The sequence below is a fragment of the Apis mellifera genome, linkage group LG14, assembly GCF_003254395.2.
Source record: "Apis mellifera strain DH4 linkage group LG14, Amel_HAv3.1, whole genome shotgun sequence".
NCBI lineage: Eukaryota > Metazoa > Arthropoda > Insecta > Hymenoptera > Apidae > Apis > Apis mellifera.
This window is the reverse complement of record NC_037651.1, coordinates 2,555,709-2,572,768: the sequence shown is the minus strand read 5'-3', so window position 1 is coordinate 2,572,768 and position 17,060 is coordinate 2,555,709. Positions and strand designations below refer to the sequence as shown.

Sequence of the window (17,060 nt, the reverse complement as noted above, 5' to 3'; positions counted from 1 at the left end):
AGTATCAGTTTTTATTCAGTTGAGAATATAATAGAACAAAATTTTATTGTATTTACTTTGTCAGAATCAAATTTTGTAATTCTTTCACCGTGGATTATATTATTAAATAATTTGATAATTTAAGATTTAAGATAAATAACATAAATATTAAGAATAAAGCCTTTAACTGCCAGAGCATTTGATCGGTTCAAAATATTTATATTTAAAAATCTTTTTGAATACAATATTTGCATGTTGAAAAGATTTGTATTTTGTTGAATATAACATATTCATAAAACATCAAAAATACAATTTATTGCAAAGTAAAGTAAAATATTGGTGACGGGGTAAATGTTTAAAAAATTTTGAAATCATTTCTTATATGCATTATTGTTATTAAAATATAAATTAAAATATAATCTGTAATTCTTAAATTTACAAATAATAATTTAATTATTTATGTAGACAGTTATTATTGCTTTTACTTTATCAATTTTTATGTTTATCATTTTAAGTGTAAATCTTAGCCATTTTAAATAATTTTTCCTAGTATACTAGTCATTTTTTTTTTTGAAAGAATACTTTCAAAATATATTTTTCTTAATTTTGTCAAAAATAAGTATTCATTTCTTTAAGTTTTTAATTTATTATTTTGATATAATGAATTATTTTCTATATTACTTTTTTTTTTTTCATTTATCTTGTTTTTTATTTAAGGTTTTTTTTGTAAATATCTATTCTATTTTTAATGTCACTCTCCTATTTATTCAATTTTGAAATTAATAAAAATGTTTTTTTTTAATTTTAATCTTAAGCTTCTTTTATTTGTATTGTATCAAACTGTCACTAAGTTATTTTTGTTAACTTTTAAATAATTTGTTTATTTTTTCTATATTCTTGAAAAAACATCTTTTTCTAATTGTATAAGAAGTATAGACTTCTGGGGCCATGTTACCCGTCACCAGTTTAAGCATCAGAGACCTGTTCAAGCTCCTCAAATTCATTATCATAACTGATCATAACTGAGAGTGCAATACTGATTATTGTAATAGTTAATAAATAGTGCTGAGACTGATAACATACAACCTCAGCTTTTTTTATTATATATAAAAAAAAATAATTATTTTTTTTTAATGCTTCAATAAAGTAATTATTTTCCATGTAGATATTTTTTAATATAAAAATGCAATAGGATTTCTTTCTGATATTTTTTATTCCTCATAAAAAATTATTTATTAATTACTCAAATATATTAAGATTATATTGATCAGTTTTTACTATTCTATAGTTAAAAATTAATTTATTGAAAAAATGAAATGAGAAAAAATAAACAATTTCTTCAATAAAAGAAATAAATAAATTTCAATTGCAATTCTTATAAAAATTAAATCATTAGTTAAAAATACATTTCTTACAGATTCTTATAGATTCTTACAGATAGTTCATAATATCAAAATAAGGCAGATAACTTATATTAATGATGCATTTAATTAATTTTTCTTTAATTTAAAAACATTCAATTTTTTAATTTAAAATTATTAATTTGTTATAAAATATTAATTATTAATATTGTTCATAATATAAGGAGATATTAAATTATAATATGTAATCTTATAATATTTTTTAATAAAATAATAATTTTCATTTTAGTTTTATTTAGTTTGGTTTTCTTATTATTGAGTTATTGAATTAATATTATTTACTATTAAATTATATTATATTTTAATATATGAATCAATTATATCTGCCTTTCTAAATGAATCATTTTACATTTAATTATACAAAACATGTCTATTTGAAATTATAATCTAACTTAATTCCTTTATATTTTTAACAAAACTTTTACATTAAATTAAAACATGTATAATAGTATATAAAGAAAAACAAATTTATTATAGTATTTATAAATTAAAAAAAAAATATTCATAAAATTGATTTTATTATATGTTAAATATTATGTGTTTTCATTTAGTTTAATTAAATTAAACCACATTTTTTCAAAAACAAAATATAAAAAATTTTTAGCAAAATTGCAATTTTTAAAATATATTTTATCTTTATGTGTCCATCTTTCGAAGAAAAGAAAAACATTATTAGTAAATGAATTGAAAAAATTTGTAACATAAATAGTTTAATAATAAAATATAAAACTAAGTAGATTCAATTCAAAAGAATGATTAATAAGTATATAATGAAATTGAATTTATATAATTACATTTCATGCGGAATATTAAAAAAAATGTTACATTACAAATGTAGATATTAAGTAATGTTGGATAATATACATTACAAGTTTTATATTATACTAAATTATAATTTGTAAATCTATTACACTCAAGTAAATTGAAGTATGCAAGATATACATATATTTCTATGTAACATTAAATTTTTTTTTTTATGTAAGTTGAAACTAAAAATTTACATGGAAAATTTAGACCAAGATTTTTATAACTTAAAAATTTTAGAGGAGATTTAGTTCAGCAATTATTATATAGCAAATACAGTATTTTCCATGGTGATAGAATACATTGAATTGCTTGTTGTTTTAGGCTGTGCATGTATTCTTTAATTGCAAATAATCTAACATCTTATTTATATCTTCTTATATTTTATTGTTATCAGTTAATTAAAATAACAGCATTGTTTACATTTATATATTCAAACAAAGAAAAGCTTTTATATTAACATATATGAATGTGAGTTATGAATGTGTGTGCGTATTATTTATACATAATGTACATATATATTAAATGTGTCAAAGTAGTTGTACATACTTATGTATTGACTTTGTTTGTAATAAATTGACATGTTACAAGTTTTACGTGTTTGTTATTGTTATCATAAAAAAATATTTAATAACAAAAAAAATATATAAAAAAATATTATTTTAATTATAATTATAAAATACGAAAAATAAAAATGAGAATTAAAAATATATTAATACTTAGATACAGAAATCGAGAGTATTTGATATTTTTTCTTTTGATTAAATCAAACATTTCTTATAGTTTAAATTTTTTTATTATTTGCGAACTTTATATTATAAAATTTTTAGGAAGTTTATTATTACATAAAAGATATCTATTATATTTGAAAAATACAAATTGAAAGCAATTATATATATTCAAAAAGTATATTGTTTATAAGAATATAAATTTTATTCTTACTATTCTTATTATTTCTAAATAATAATGACTTAAATAAATATTAAATAATATTTCTAAAGAAAAATAATTTCAAAAATTTTTCGCAATACATAAATACACATATTAAAATTTCTTTTGAAATTTTAAACATTTTAAAAGCTGATATTAAATGTTTATTAATATTAATTAAAGAATTTTTTATAAATGGATTAATTTGATCTAAGAATAATAAAAAAATTTTTTCTTTTTTTTCAAAAACGAAAAAAAAAATAAATTTATAATGAAATATAATATATTTCGATTAATTACTTAAAAATATACAAATATTCGGACAGAAATTATCTAACATATTGTATTATCATAGATTAGCGGCATAAATCTAATGATAATATATATAAGTTCGCCTTTAATGATATATTTACATGAAAATTGACTGTTAATAAATTTAAATGTAGTTTTTGTATCTAAAATAAACACATTAAAAACATTTCATTTTTCTTATGGTAAATTTCATTCCATAAAATATATTTATTTTTGTATATATCTGTAAATAGTTTATATATAATTCATTATTTTATTATTATTTTATTATTAATATAATATTATAATTATAAAAAGAATAACATTAATAAAACAAATATAAATATAATTTAAAAAAATTAGAAATGTAATCAAATCAAATAATGTTAATAATATGTCTTTATAATTTGATTGTTTTTATTAAAATTTATTGAGGTTGATGAGTATAGTATTATTTTAGGTTAATGTAAGGAATCATTTAGTGTCACACAATCCAGCGATTTTAGAAATAACTTCAATGTTATCAAATTTGTAAATTAAAATATAGAAAATATGAATTTGCTACCAAAATCACACGAAGAATTTAATCAAGTTGAATATTGGAACACATTTTTTAAAAAACGTGGTAAAAAGAATTTTGAATGGTATGAATCTTATATTAATATTTATAATATATTATTGGATATATTTATTTAATATATTTATATTAAATAATATTTATATTTTATATATTTATTTTAAATATATTGAGTTTTTACTGTTTATTTAGGTATGGAGAATATCCAGAATTACGTAGTATATTTTTAAAATATATAAAAGTAAAGGACAATGTTTTAATTGTTGGTTGTGGTAATTCTACTGTTAGTATGTGTTTGTATGATGCTGGTTACAGGTGTGAAATCTTTATATTATTATTATTACTAAATTTAATTATATTAAATTTTTTGATTTTATATAATATATATTTTGATTATATAAAATTATTTATTAATAATTAATATTTTTTATCTATTTTTTTTTTTTTTTGATTACAGAAATATTACAAATATTGATATATCACATATTGTTATCAAACAAATGTGCGATATTAATGCATCAATAAGACCACAATTAGTTTATGAACATATGGATGCTACACAAATGACGTATTCTGATAATACATTTAATGTTATTTTGGATAAAGGTACTTTAGATGCTCTTATGCCAGATAATAAAGAAGGAACAGTATCTTCTATTAATAAATATTTTAAGGTATATTATAATAATAATATTAATAATATATGTGTGTGTGTATGTATGTGTAATGAATGAATAAATAATTTTTGTTATATTTTGTTTCATTATAGGAAATCACAAGAGTTTTACGTAATGGTGGCAGATACATATGTATCTCCTTATTACAAGAATATATTTTAAAACAACTTTTATCTTATTTTCCAAGTAATGGATTTATGTTTCGTATAGTACGTTGTCATGAAGCAGAAGAAAAGACACGAATGGAAGATGGAAGTTCAATTCCAGTTTTTGCAGTGATTGCTACAAAAGTTACAAATCTGTCACAGACTGTAAGCATTATATTATAAAAAATAAATTACCAAATTTTTATTATATTATAAATTAAATTTTATTAAATTTTGTTAAATTTTATCAAATAAAAAAATTAAATATTTTATCAAATAAAAATTATCATATATATATATGAGAAAATATTTAATTAATAATATTTATTTGACGTAATTTTGTTTTTAATTTTTATTACACAATAAAGTGTGTGTATAATAAATAAATATCATATAATTATAATAGGTTCTGGAAATAGCATTGGTTGATGGTTCACCAAAGCGATTATCATCAACAGATGATATAATATCAGCTATTCTGTCAGTACAACAATCTTCATTTATTTTTAGTAATCTCCAAAAACGTAGTGTAGCTGATATTGGAGAAATTTCATTAAATTTACATAGCCCTGACAATAAACATCCACGTTATACAATCTACGTTTTAGATCAGCCCAAAGTACATGGTACAAAAACTTATGCAGCATTTATAGTACCACAAGGAAAGTAAGCTTATATTTAATTAATAAATATTTAATAACTATAAATATAAGTAAAATAAAATTTAAATTATTTATTTATTAGAGAAACAGATTGGTTATTTAGTACAAAAGAAGGTAGACAACAAGTCCTTAAGAGTTCTCAACGTGATAGACTTGCTATTGTCACATTATGCAGAGAACACAAATTTGAAAGTTGGGATGCTGTAAAAAATGAAATTGAAGACTGTATTTTAAATTTGGCACCAGAAGGTTTATCTAGAAAAACTGATATTCCATGTCTATCATTGGGTTCTTCTGATGTTGGGGTTAGAACAATATGCTATGAAGGAAAAAGTGATTTAAGTGGTCCTTTTGTTATCGAAGAAATTGAAAGAGATGGTAGTGAATTTAGAAGATTAATTTTTCTAAATAATCCTTACGTTATACAGAGTGAAGGTCGTCTCAAGCAAGGTATATTTTAATACTATTTGATTTAATAAAATCAATTTAATTAATTAATTAATTTTTGATTTATAAATAATTTGTTTTAGCTAAATCTAGACGTGGAAAAATGAAAAAAGTTATCGATCCTGGGTTTTTAGCGTGTGATTATCATTTATATATGAGTATTGGTGTTAGTGCTGCGGTAAATTTTAAAGAATATGACGAAATAATGATTATAGGTTTAGGCGGAGGTGGTTTGTGTACATTTTTATATAATTGTTTTCCTAAGGTATATACATATAATATAATTTAATATTTAATTTATTTAATATATTGAAACTACTATATATAGTTATATATATATTTGTAATTTTATAGTTAAAAATCACTGCAGTTGAAATTGATGAAAAGATGTTAAAAGTCGCAACTGATTATTTTGGTCTTATCCTTGACAATAGAATGAAAGTTGAAATTGCTGACGGTATTCAAGTTATCAAAGAAAATACACTTAATGGCAAAAAATATAAAGCTATACTTTTTGACGTGGATAATAAAGATACTACAGTTGGAATGAGTTGTCCACCTAAACAATTTCTAGAAATATCTATTATAAAATCAGTTGCAGAATGTTTAATGGATGGCGGTCTTTTTATTTTAAACTTAGTTAGCCGAGATAGGAATATTAAAAAAAAAGTGAAAAATGACTTGAAATCTGTATTTCAATCTATGATTTGTTATTCTGTACAAGGTGAAGTAAATGAAGTTATAATATGTTCTATAAATAAAAATGACGACGATGGATGGAAGAATATATTACAAAAAGCTGTATCGATTTTAAATGAACAAGTATATGCGAAAAGATTATCAAATGATGTAAAAATGTTTGATTTATCATCTTTTTTCTTTTTATGAAAAATCTGAATATAAAATTTTAAACGGAAGATAATTAATCATATATATATATATATATATATATATATATAATATATATATATAATCCAATTTTTTGTAAATATTAAAATAATAAAATTAAAATATATATTTTTGTATAATGTTTTTTTTATTATTTCATTCATATTATATTCATATTATATTTCCTAATGATTAAAACATATTATGTATTTTAAAATATAAATGACGAAAGTGTCTTTAATTGATGTCCTATATATCATTTGTAATTACTAGCTAAGAGTAAGTATAAAGAAAGAAAATAAATAGTAAGAAAAGGACAGAGATAGATTAAAAATTGCGAAATCAGTGCCATCTCTAGGCTGCCTCTAATGAAACGTATAAACAAGGAAAGAAAATAATAGGAAAAGGATAAAAATAAGACAAGAATTAACTATCAACGCCATCTCTCGAATACATTTAAAACACTTCAGGTAATGTAGGTAATATAGTAAGACAGGAATTAAACATTAGCACCATCTCGCGAATAATCGTAAAAATAATCTTTTCAAAAATATTTAACAGATGGCATTAGTTGTCAATTCCCTAGCTTTATCCTTTTCTTTTCATTTGTTCTCTTTATTTACACGTTTCATTTGCGGCACTCTGGAGATGGCGCTGATTTCACAATTTTTACCCTATTTCTATCCTTTTCTTATTATTTGCTTTCCTTGTTTATTATCATTTCGCATAAAATTTATGCGAAAAGCATATTTCGATAACCGATTAATTTCATTGTTTTCCCTTAACGTATAGATAAAAATATCCGTTTATATTTTTATATACAGTGAACATACTTAACGTTCTATTATTTTTTTATATTTATACTTTGCAAAAACAAATGACCATCACTATCGCTGTAACAATAATATCAATAACAATATTAATAATATAGTAATATAAATTGCATCATTGAAATTTCGAACGTTTCAAATAACAATTAAATCCTCCTTCTTTTTTCTCACAATATATTTCTAGCAATTATTGATCTTATAATTTTTCGTAGCTTTAATAAGTAATAAGGATAGAATGCAATGCTTTGATTTTGAAACTTGTCTATTTGATATTATAATTGCCTTTTCGTTCGTATTGGATTAAAGGAAAATGTCACGCGAAAATAATGTATAAAGCAAAGTAAATAACAGTGCTACTTTTCGTGTTACGATATATTCGATTAAAAATCAAAAGGATAGCGGGAAATGTGAATTTAGTTCACAATATGTCTGTTCTATAACGATTGCGTGCTATTAATGCAAATCGCGATGAACACGAACCAACATTGTCTCTCATACAGATTTTCTACTCAGTGTTTTATTTATGTATTATAATACATACACACATATATATATATATAAAATTAAGAATAATTATTAAATATTATGTAATTATTGTTGATAAATTTTTTTTTATTAAAAAATCACGATATATCAAATTTTTTATTTCCTCTTTTTTAAAATTAATAATGATCCAATTTCATAGATCGATATTTTTTTTTAATACGATTTATTTTATACAGAAAATAACGAGTCCTGTTGATTATGACATTAAAAATGTGATTCATTTCAAAAGAACGTATTCTTTTCTAAACTTTTATACAACATAATTTATGATCAACCAATTTTATTATTTATTATGATTATTATTATAATCTTATTGTAATTCAATCTTATTAAAATTCAACAGGTTGTACATTTAAATTACTAATTTATTACTAAATTACTAGTAAATTAATAATTATACCTGATGAATATAATAATATAAGAATAATAAATAAATTTAAAGAAAATGTAAAATCTTAAAAAAAACATAAAATGCTGTTAATAATAAACGATGATTTATCACCCGAATAAACGATAATCAGGTGTTCAATGATTGTACCAACTTAACCTAAAAACGAGACTATTCACCGTCACTAGATTCCAAACAGCAGCTAGTTGGACCATCCACGCTTGTCGGAATAAATTAAACGAAATAAATAAGTCGGACGATCACCTGATGACACCATTGTGCTCCCCATTGTGGCAATTTATGCACGTTTTAAGGACGTTTTGGCCACAACACACGTCGTGAATAGTCGTGAAAACGAACTCCCCCTACATTTCCAATACGGAACACATTCCTTCTTTATATCTTTGAAAAGGGGCTGAATTTTAAAAAAGGAGCTCGATCGAGTGAAAAATCGAGGAATTTTTACAACGCCTTTAGAGAAGGAATAAATGAATAATACATCGAGATTAAATAATATTTTTATCGAAGAAAAAAAAATATTATTATTACTATCCTTTTAAAATCAAAACCTGGATAAAAATATCGTTGAAGAGAGAAAACGATCGATACTTGAAAAATCACGGATGAGTTGAAAAAAAATTTGATTTGTGTAAAATAGAAAAATTGGGGAAATGATTGTACAGAAGGAAAAAGAAGGAAAGGTTAGAAAAGGATGATGTGTCGTAGGGGAGAGACAGCAGGTGCCGTTGCTTTCGGAACGACGAGAAAAATGTGTAACGACGAACTTTCACCAATTAATGAGACGTTAATGCAACAAATGGCACGGCTCTGGTTGAAATTTAGCTTAACGAGATCAAAATGTTTGTCGCCGCGCCCGAACCGCCTTAGAATAATTTCTTAAATTAAGATTTCGTGCGCGCTTTCCCTTTGATACGGAAATATATATCCAGATCTCCAAACATCCTTGAAATATAATGTCTCTGTGTTGAAACAACGTTTATAAAATATAATTGCACGTAAAATTTTCATCTTACAAAAACATGAAAATATATATTTATATAAATAGTGTTAATATTATTTTACAGGATATCTTCAACAAATTTTAAAAAAATTTTGTACACAAAATGTATAATTTTACCAATATATATATATTTTATTCCTCCATTTTTTAAAAGATACATGAAAATCAATAACATCCCTGTATTCATAGTTTGCCTAATATATGTCCACCAAAAAAAAAAAAGAAATATACCTAAAAAATTTTGTACACAAAATGTATAATTTTACCAATATATATATATTTTATTCCTCCATCTTTTAAGATATTACTTTAGATACAGGACATCTTCAACAAATTTTAAAAAAATTTTGTACACAAAATGTATAATTTTACCAATATATATATATTTTATTCCTCCATCTTTTAAAAGATATTGCTTTATAGGACATCTTCAACAAATTTTAAAAAAATTTTGTATACAAAATGAATAATTTTACCAATGTATATATATATATATATATATATTTTATTCCTCCATTTTTTAAAAGATATTACTTTACAGGACATCTTCAACAAATTTTAAAAAAATTTTATACACAAAATGTATAATTTTACCAATATATTTTATTCCTCCATCTTTTAAAAGATATTACTTTACAGGACATCTTCAACAAATTTTAAAAAAATTTTGTACACAAAATGAATAATTTTTTTTTTATTTAATGTATTTATATATTTTATTCCTTCATCTTTTAAAAGATACATGAAAATCAACAACATCCCTGTATTCATAGTTTGCCTAATATATGTTCATCAAAAAAAAAAAAGAAATATATCTACTATATAATAAATTAACAGAATCATTTCCTGGCTGTCCTTGAAAAATATTATCTAAAAAAAAAAAAAAGAAGGAAAAAGAAGGAGGAGAAAAGAAGAAGCTAGAGGAAGAATAGGACCAATAATAGTAAAACTCATCGTCTCTGTTATGAAGCGCAATCAGCGGCCAACTATCACGAATACGGGAGCTTGGAAGGCGCATAAACCTCGGTTATGGTGAAGAGAATAAGTTCGAGCTGTAGTCCTGGTATGGTCAAGACACGGAAAACCACGAATTTCGCGGGAGAATAGAATCCAATTATAAAGATTCCTTGGATTCCTCGAACTGCAAGGCTCGAACCGAAACGGGAGTGCAATAAACATTGATTTTCAATCTTAGCCCAGATGCTTTCCACGAATATTCCTCGTGGAAGATTTCCTCTTCGACTCTATCAGTGGAGCATCTGATTGTGCCACACGTTTGATTTCTTCGTTTTATCATTCCACGTGAAAATTTGTGGGACGCGACGTTGGATAATAAATAGAAAAAAAGAGATATTATGAACAGTCTAATTGATGCTGATTTGTTTAAAAATTTTCCAAACTCTGCTCGTCGATTAAAATTCGGAGAAATTCGAAGTCTATGCGTCGAAAATATTTTAGAATAAGATCGATTTGTATTAACACAACGAAACGAGATACATTGTGTGTAGATTTCTGTGTGACAATTCATTAGTCCCTTTATATTCGAGGCTTGGAATCTTGGAAAAATACAAATCGAGTTGGTGAAGTTCAGAATTCCCTTTTATGATAATTAAGCTTCTTTGAAAAGAAGCTGGAATTCGATTCGACGAAAAGCATCATCGAAACGTTTCACTAATTGCCTTGTTTGTCATCTTTGAGACGATCGAATTTGAAACGAATACCAACTATTTGCATAGAAGATTTCGTCTATTGTACGATATTTAAACCATATACCAAAGAAGTATTAATTATTAATAAAAGTCGAGATACAAATAACACGAATAAATTATTATTAATGAAAGCAAAAAAATGATTATGAATAGTAAAACAATTTTTCGTAATAATTGCAATTCTAATTCTTCTGTTTAATTTTAATAATTAAAAATATTTCCACGCGAAAAAATTGTATCTATTATTTAAAGTGTCATAAAAATGTATGGAATATTAGAAAAATTAAAACGCGATATTTCAAAGATCTAACGCTAATAGCGTTGGACGGTCTCATTGAATTATTAATATTTCTGGTACACAGTTCCGTGAAAAATATCTCCTAAGGGATTTTTTCCACCGTGGAAAATACTATGTTTGCTGTAATAATGGAGCTGGCCGCGAGTTTTATACCCAAGGGAACAGAATTAATCGTTTGTACGAGCGCGACACGCTTTCATCGCAAACCCCTGCGGATGGATTGACCTCAGAGGAAGTAATTATGATGAAACACAGAGAAATACTTACTTATAAATGTATAATATATATATATATTTGAAATATATTTTGAAATAGAATATCCTTCAAACACCTTAAGTCCTCTTATATATATCCTCTTGAACAAATATATATATATATTTGAAATATATTTTGAAATAGAATATCCTTCAAACAACTTAAGTCCTCTTGAACAAATTTTAAGACAAATGAACATTGCGATTATAATATATTCACACACCAATTCTTGTATATATATATATATCTCTACTTTCGAGAGAGTAAAAGCTACACGTTTTTTCGCAATCGGACGAATAATCATTATCGCTCGAATTAATTGGGTACAACGCGTTACCGGCGATAAACTTTATATTACGTTATATATATGCCTCGCGAATAACGATAACATTATTTCTGATGCCGGAATTACGTAGAGGCAAAATGAAAATTTCACGCGGGCCACGTGGGTTCCCGTGGAGACCCGAGGCAAAAACATTTTATTCCTCGACGGCGGGGGAATTCTTTTTCTAAGAACAATTTTAATCGTACCTCTCCTAAGGTCGCAGCAAGAAACGTGCTCGATAAATATCGACAGTGAATTGTCCCCGTGGGGATGGTGAATAAAAAATAAACTGACTTCTTCTTTCACCGCCCCGTTCCTTGCCTCGATAATCGCTCCCCCCGCGTGTTCGTGACATTCCCTAGCATCGTCAGTAATGACGATCCACGTCAACGAATCCATGCGATCGAAATATTCCTTTTTTTCTAATACAACAACTTTAAACCGTGGAAATTTTCATCTCCATTCTATATTAAATATAGTTTATTTGGTGGATTTCCTCTTTTATGAATGATATCGAGAATTTTGATTCGAAAAGTCCTGTTTTAAAAAACAATTGGAATACATCCTCGGCTCGGTCGAGTTGATCTCGCGAAAAAGAATGGCGGCCTAATCGGGTAGGGGTGTAAATACGAGGCCATAGAGGCATAACCACGAAGGAACGAAGAGCCGGAGATTAACGACGCGAGGGAAAAACCGTGTTTCCAAATGACTGCGTTACAACGAGGATTTACTACATTTGCTGCATCTATAATTATAGGTAATAAAGTCAGTCAACGTGGAAACCAGAGCGGCATCGGACCGCGCCAAAATGTTCGTTATCGAGCCGGCTTCCAGAAATTGCTTCCAGAAACTCATGGCTTCGCCTTCCGAGTATAAACTTTACCGATTTCTCGCGCTATTTTAATACCACAGCTCTTCCCTAATGGGAGAGCTACTCGCGCGTTTATCGATCATTATCGAAACGTTTCGAGTATCTCTTCTTGCTTTCGGATAAAATACGATGTGATTAGAAAAAAAGGATAGAATTTTGATTAGATTGATATTTGAATTGTTACAAAAAGTTCAAAGTTTCAAAGAACTTTTTAAAGATGGAAAATTTGTAATCGAAAATAGATAGAATTAAATTAGAAAGTAATTAATATCCGCGAATTATCAGGATTTCACATACATTTCGAAGACATAATCTGTTATGTTAATGCAAAGTGATAAAAAAAAATTTCCTCTTTAATTCAGAGCGCATATTTCGAGAGTGCTATATGACTGTGTGTTAAATCATAAATCTTCCAAGTCATGACGAAACTGCGAAACGTATGAATAAGTTAATTTTCCGTAAACTCTTTGCAACGGAAGCAATCTGTAGAAAAGGGGAATAAAAATGAAGGGGGAGGAGTGAAAGGAATTCGTAAACCTGATTTTTATGATTGCATATTTTTTTTTAATATTTACACACGTTGGCTGGAAATTTAATTGATAATTAGGAGAAGGATTTCAATATTTTTTTCACAGATATATAATTATATTTTAAATTCCATGTACTTTTTCTTTAATATAATTTTCGAAATTTTTAACATAAAGGATGAATAAGAAATAGATTGATTTTTCATATAATTTTAATAAGACGATGCTTTTATATTTTTCCAAAAGATCGATTTAAAATTTCAATTTCGCGAGACGATTCGTAGGTCGATTTGTTCACCGTGTCAGATTAAAATAAGTAAAACGTTCGCGACAAGAATCTGGAGGACCCGACGGTTCGGTTAAAACAAAGGAACGAGATGCTATCGCGGATAATTTATCTTTTTCTATCGCGCTTTTATCGCTTATCCTTCGAAAGAGGCGTCCACCATTCGGTAATTCGTCCCCGAGGCGATGGATAATCGTCGATAATCTATTACACCGTCGATCCTGCCTTTTTTTTCTTTCCATGCGCCTTTTTCTCACCTGCTTCGCTCCAAGGCTTCTTAGGCTGGAACGGAAACATTTCAATTTAGGACGTTCAAATCTTTCTATTAAATTTCCACTAAATTTTACTATTCACGTAAGATGAAACGAATATCATTATCATGTGATAATAATTTTATAACAGAATATATTCATATATATCTAACATCTATTATATATATATAATAGAAATGTATATTTAACAAAATTAGAAACATTTTTAAACAATTTATGATATCATTTTTATTAATTCTTGCATCCAGTTGTGATGAATAATTTTAACATACAAATCTCTCATTCAAGAATATCCAAAGAAGGAATTATATTGATGCAAGAAAGAATTAGGCACGTGATATTATTATAAAAATTGTCTAAAAGTTTTAAAGTAGTTCGAGGATGCTTAAACAAGGATAATAATTGTTCTTATATATTATAATAATGATTTTTATGAATAATTTCGATCTTGCACTACAACGTGACTCGAAAAAAAGAGAAATGACGAATAAAAATATAAAAATTACGTGAAATGTAATTGTAGAACGATCAAGCTTGCCATCCGCATAGCGTGACACGAGTACCTCTAGTAAAAAACGCTATTGTTTACCGACTTGTTATTTATATTGTGGAAGCAGCGTGTCGCAGTGGAATACGCTAATATGGAAGATAAGCGAAACGCCATGAAACCTACACTCTTGCTCGGATGTCTGCCTCACGTGACCGGTAAGAATGAAAGAAGAAATTATTAATGACGTACCTTTCGAGGACTTTTCACGAGGCGTTTAGCTCTAACTTTTCGAAATGATTATTTATTTAATATTTTTGAAACGTTATTTCTTTCTCTCTTTTTTTTTTTTAATTATTTTATTCGAGAAGCGTTTGAAATTTATTATTATAATTCTTCGTAAATTTCATATAATTTAAAGCTTTGATCTTATTTATTAGAATGTTAAATACAGAAAGATATTTATTTCTATATTACATATTTAATGAACAAATGTTAGAAATATTTTATAAATATTTAAGTGGCCAATAATTTATATTTAAGTTTTTTGAATTTTTATTCATAGAGAAGATACTTTTTATTTATAATGATTGACTATTGAGAATCTGATGCTTCAGAAAATAATTATACAATTACGAAATATAGGGTTTTGCTGAATAGATAATTCTGATTAATATTCAAAGAAAAAATTATCCCCCTGTTCGACCGATCTCACCGAAAGAATGCGAACGTGGTTTCACCCTATTCTCTTCCACTTCGTTTACTCCTGTTAAATGGCCACTAAACAACGTGGATAGAACGCTTTAACATTCTTTTTTTGTAGCCAGCTGTCGCGAAAATATATATATATCAAGTGATTGAGTGGTTTGATCCGATTTTTTTTTGAAGAAAAGTGACTAGAAATCCGCTTCATCCGTCATTTTGCAAGAAATAAAAATAATAAAACGAAAGGCGTTTTATTATGGTTTGTAAGAAAAACAATTTATTTTCAATCGATATACCATTTTTTATACCAATTATAAACATATTTTTTGGTTTTACCGATTAACACAAAAATATCTCGCTCTCGAACAAACAACACTCGACAGTCACACAACTCGCTCTCGCATACAATTAAATCTATTTTTTCGGTCATTTTTTTCCACGTCAAATTTTACTCGTTCCCTTATCAATTTCAACCCTCAAATTATCGTTTTCACAATTTTCTCGATGAAACTTGTCTAATCGGATTATCACTAAGAATTTTTAAAGAAACATTTATTTTTTCGAACAAAGACAATTATAAAATAACGGATCGTTCGAGGGTTAAAAGTTTAATCGAGTAAAATTTCTTCGATGATATATATCGACGTAATAACCTGAAACGCGATCACACGATTTAACAATTATATTCCACGATCGGGATAAAGAGATGATATTAAGTTTTCACTCGCTTGCAGACATTTCGATTTCAAAAATTCGCGCTCTTAAAACGATCGATTAATCCTAATGGTAGATATAATACAATCCGTACGTACGCACGGATACACAAGGACCAAAGTCTTTGGTGAATTTTTCGGGTATATTTAATGTTCTGTACTTTTTTTTTTCTCGCTTATAACATTTCGAATTTTCTTTCGATTCTTTTCATCCTCCACCCGAATAAAATACCGTTCGACCAGGTCCGACTTATGCTATCTTTGGTCCTCTAGCCGCTATGATTCTTTCCCAGACATTGAATTTCTATCGAAATTTTCCAGTCCTTCTCGTTTTCTGTCCTCGTTTCTTTTCTTTTTTAATTCGAGGGTAAATTATTTACAATTGTAACACGACATTTTTTTCCCCCCCTCCCCTCTCCTTATATAATTAGCGATTGATATTGAACGTAACGAAGAATGTTAAATGATTTTTTTAAAAAGTGGTTTTAAGCTTGAGAAATTGGTCAATCTGAAAATTTTTAATAAACGAATTAAAGATGATCGTTTCGTTTTTAATCGTAACGAATTGAAATTAATTGGAATTTTTTTCAGGTTAAAAATTTTAGAAATTTCAATCGCAAACAGAAAACGCTATCAAGTGTTTGATTTATCGATTTTAGTTTGGGTTATTTATTCGATTGATCTGATCATTATTCGGTAAACGGAAGAAAATAAAACGTTCGATCAAATTAAAATTGCACAAGAATAAATGAAAATTTCTTCTTTGGTCTCAAAAAAAATATACATTCATTTCGCAATGCTTGAGAAATGAATTAAATGAACTTGAAGAACTTAAAATATTATAAATTGATATTTAAAGGTAAAACTAAAATAATTCAAACTTTTTAGAAACAGATTATTGATAAATTTCTAATAAAACGTAAAATATTCAAATATTCGCGCCACTCGATAAAAAATTTATATTTTTCTCGATACACATATATCTACCTTCGATATAGAAATGCA

The 17,060-nt window shown here is 25.9% G+C and overlaps 1 protein-coding gene across 2 annotated transcripts; it reads left to right on the top strand.

The window, feature by feature from the left end:
- Positions 1–3,553: 3,553 nt before the first annotated feature.
- On the top strand, positions 3,554–6,865 carry LOC412624 (methyltransferase-like protein 13). Of its 2 annotated transcripts, XM_396079.6 has the most exons (9): positions 3,554–3,628; positions 3,886–4,069; positions 4,195–4,317; positions 4,460–4,676; positions 4,772–4,990; positions 5,232–5,491; positions 5,570–5,937; positions 6,018–6,199; positions 6,289–6,822. In XM_396079.6, exons 2-9 carry the CDS (start codon positions 3,978–3,980, stop codon positions 6,820–6,822), a joined length of 1,995 nt encoding a protein of 664 aa, XP_396079.3. In that variant the 5' UTR covers positions 3,554–3,628; positions 3,886–3,977. The 2 variants fall into 2 exon arrangements, with proteins under 2 accessions (XP_396079.3, XP_026300784.1); XM_026444999.1 differs by lacking the exon at positions 3,554–3,628 and having other exon boundaries at positions 3,978–4,069; positions 6,289–6,865.
- The last annotated feature ends 10,195 nt before the right edge of the window (positions 6,866–17,060 follow it).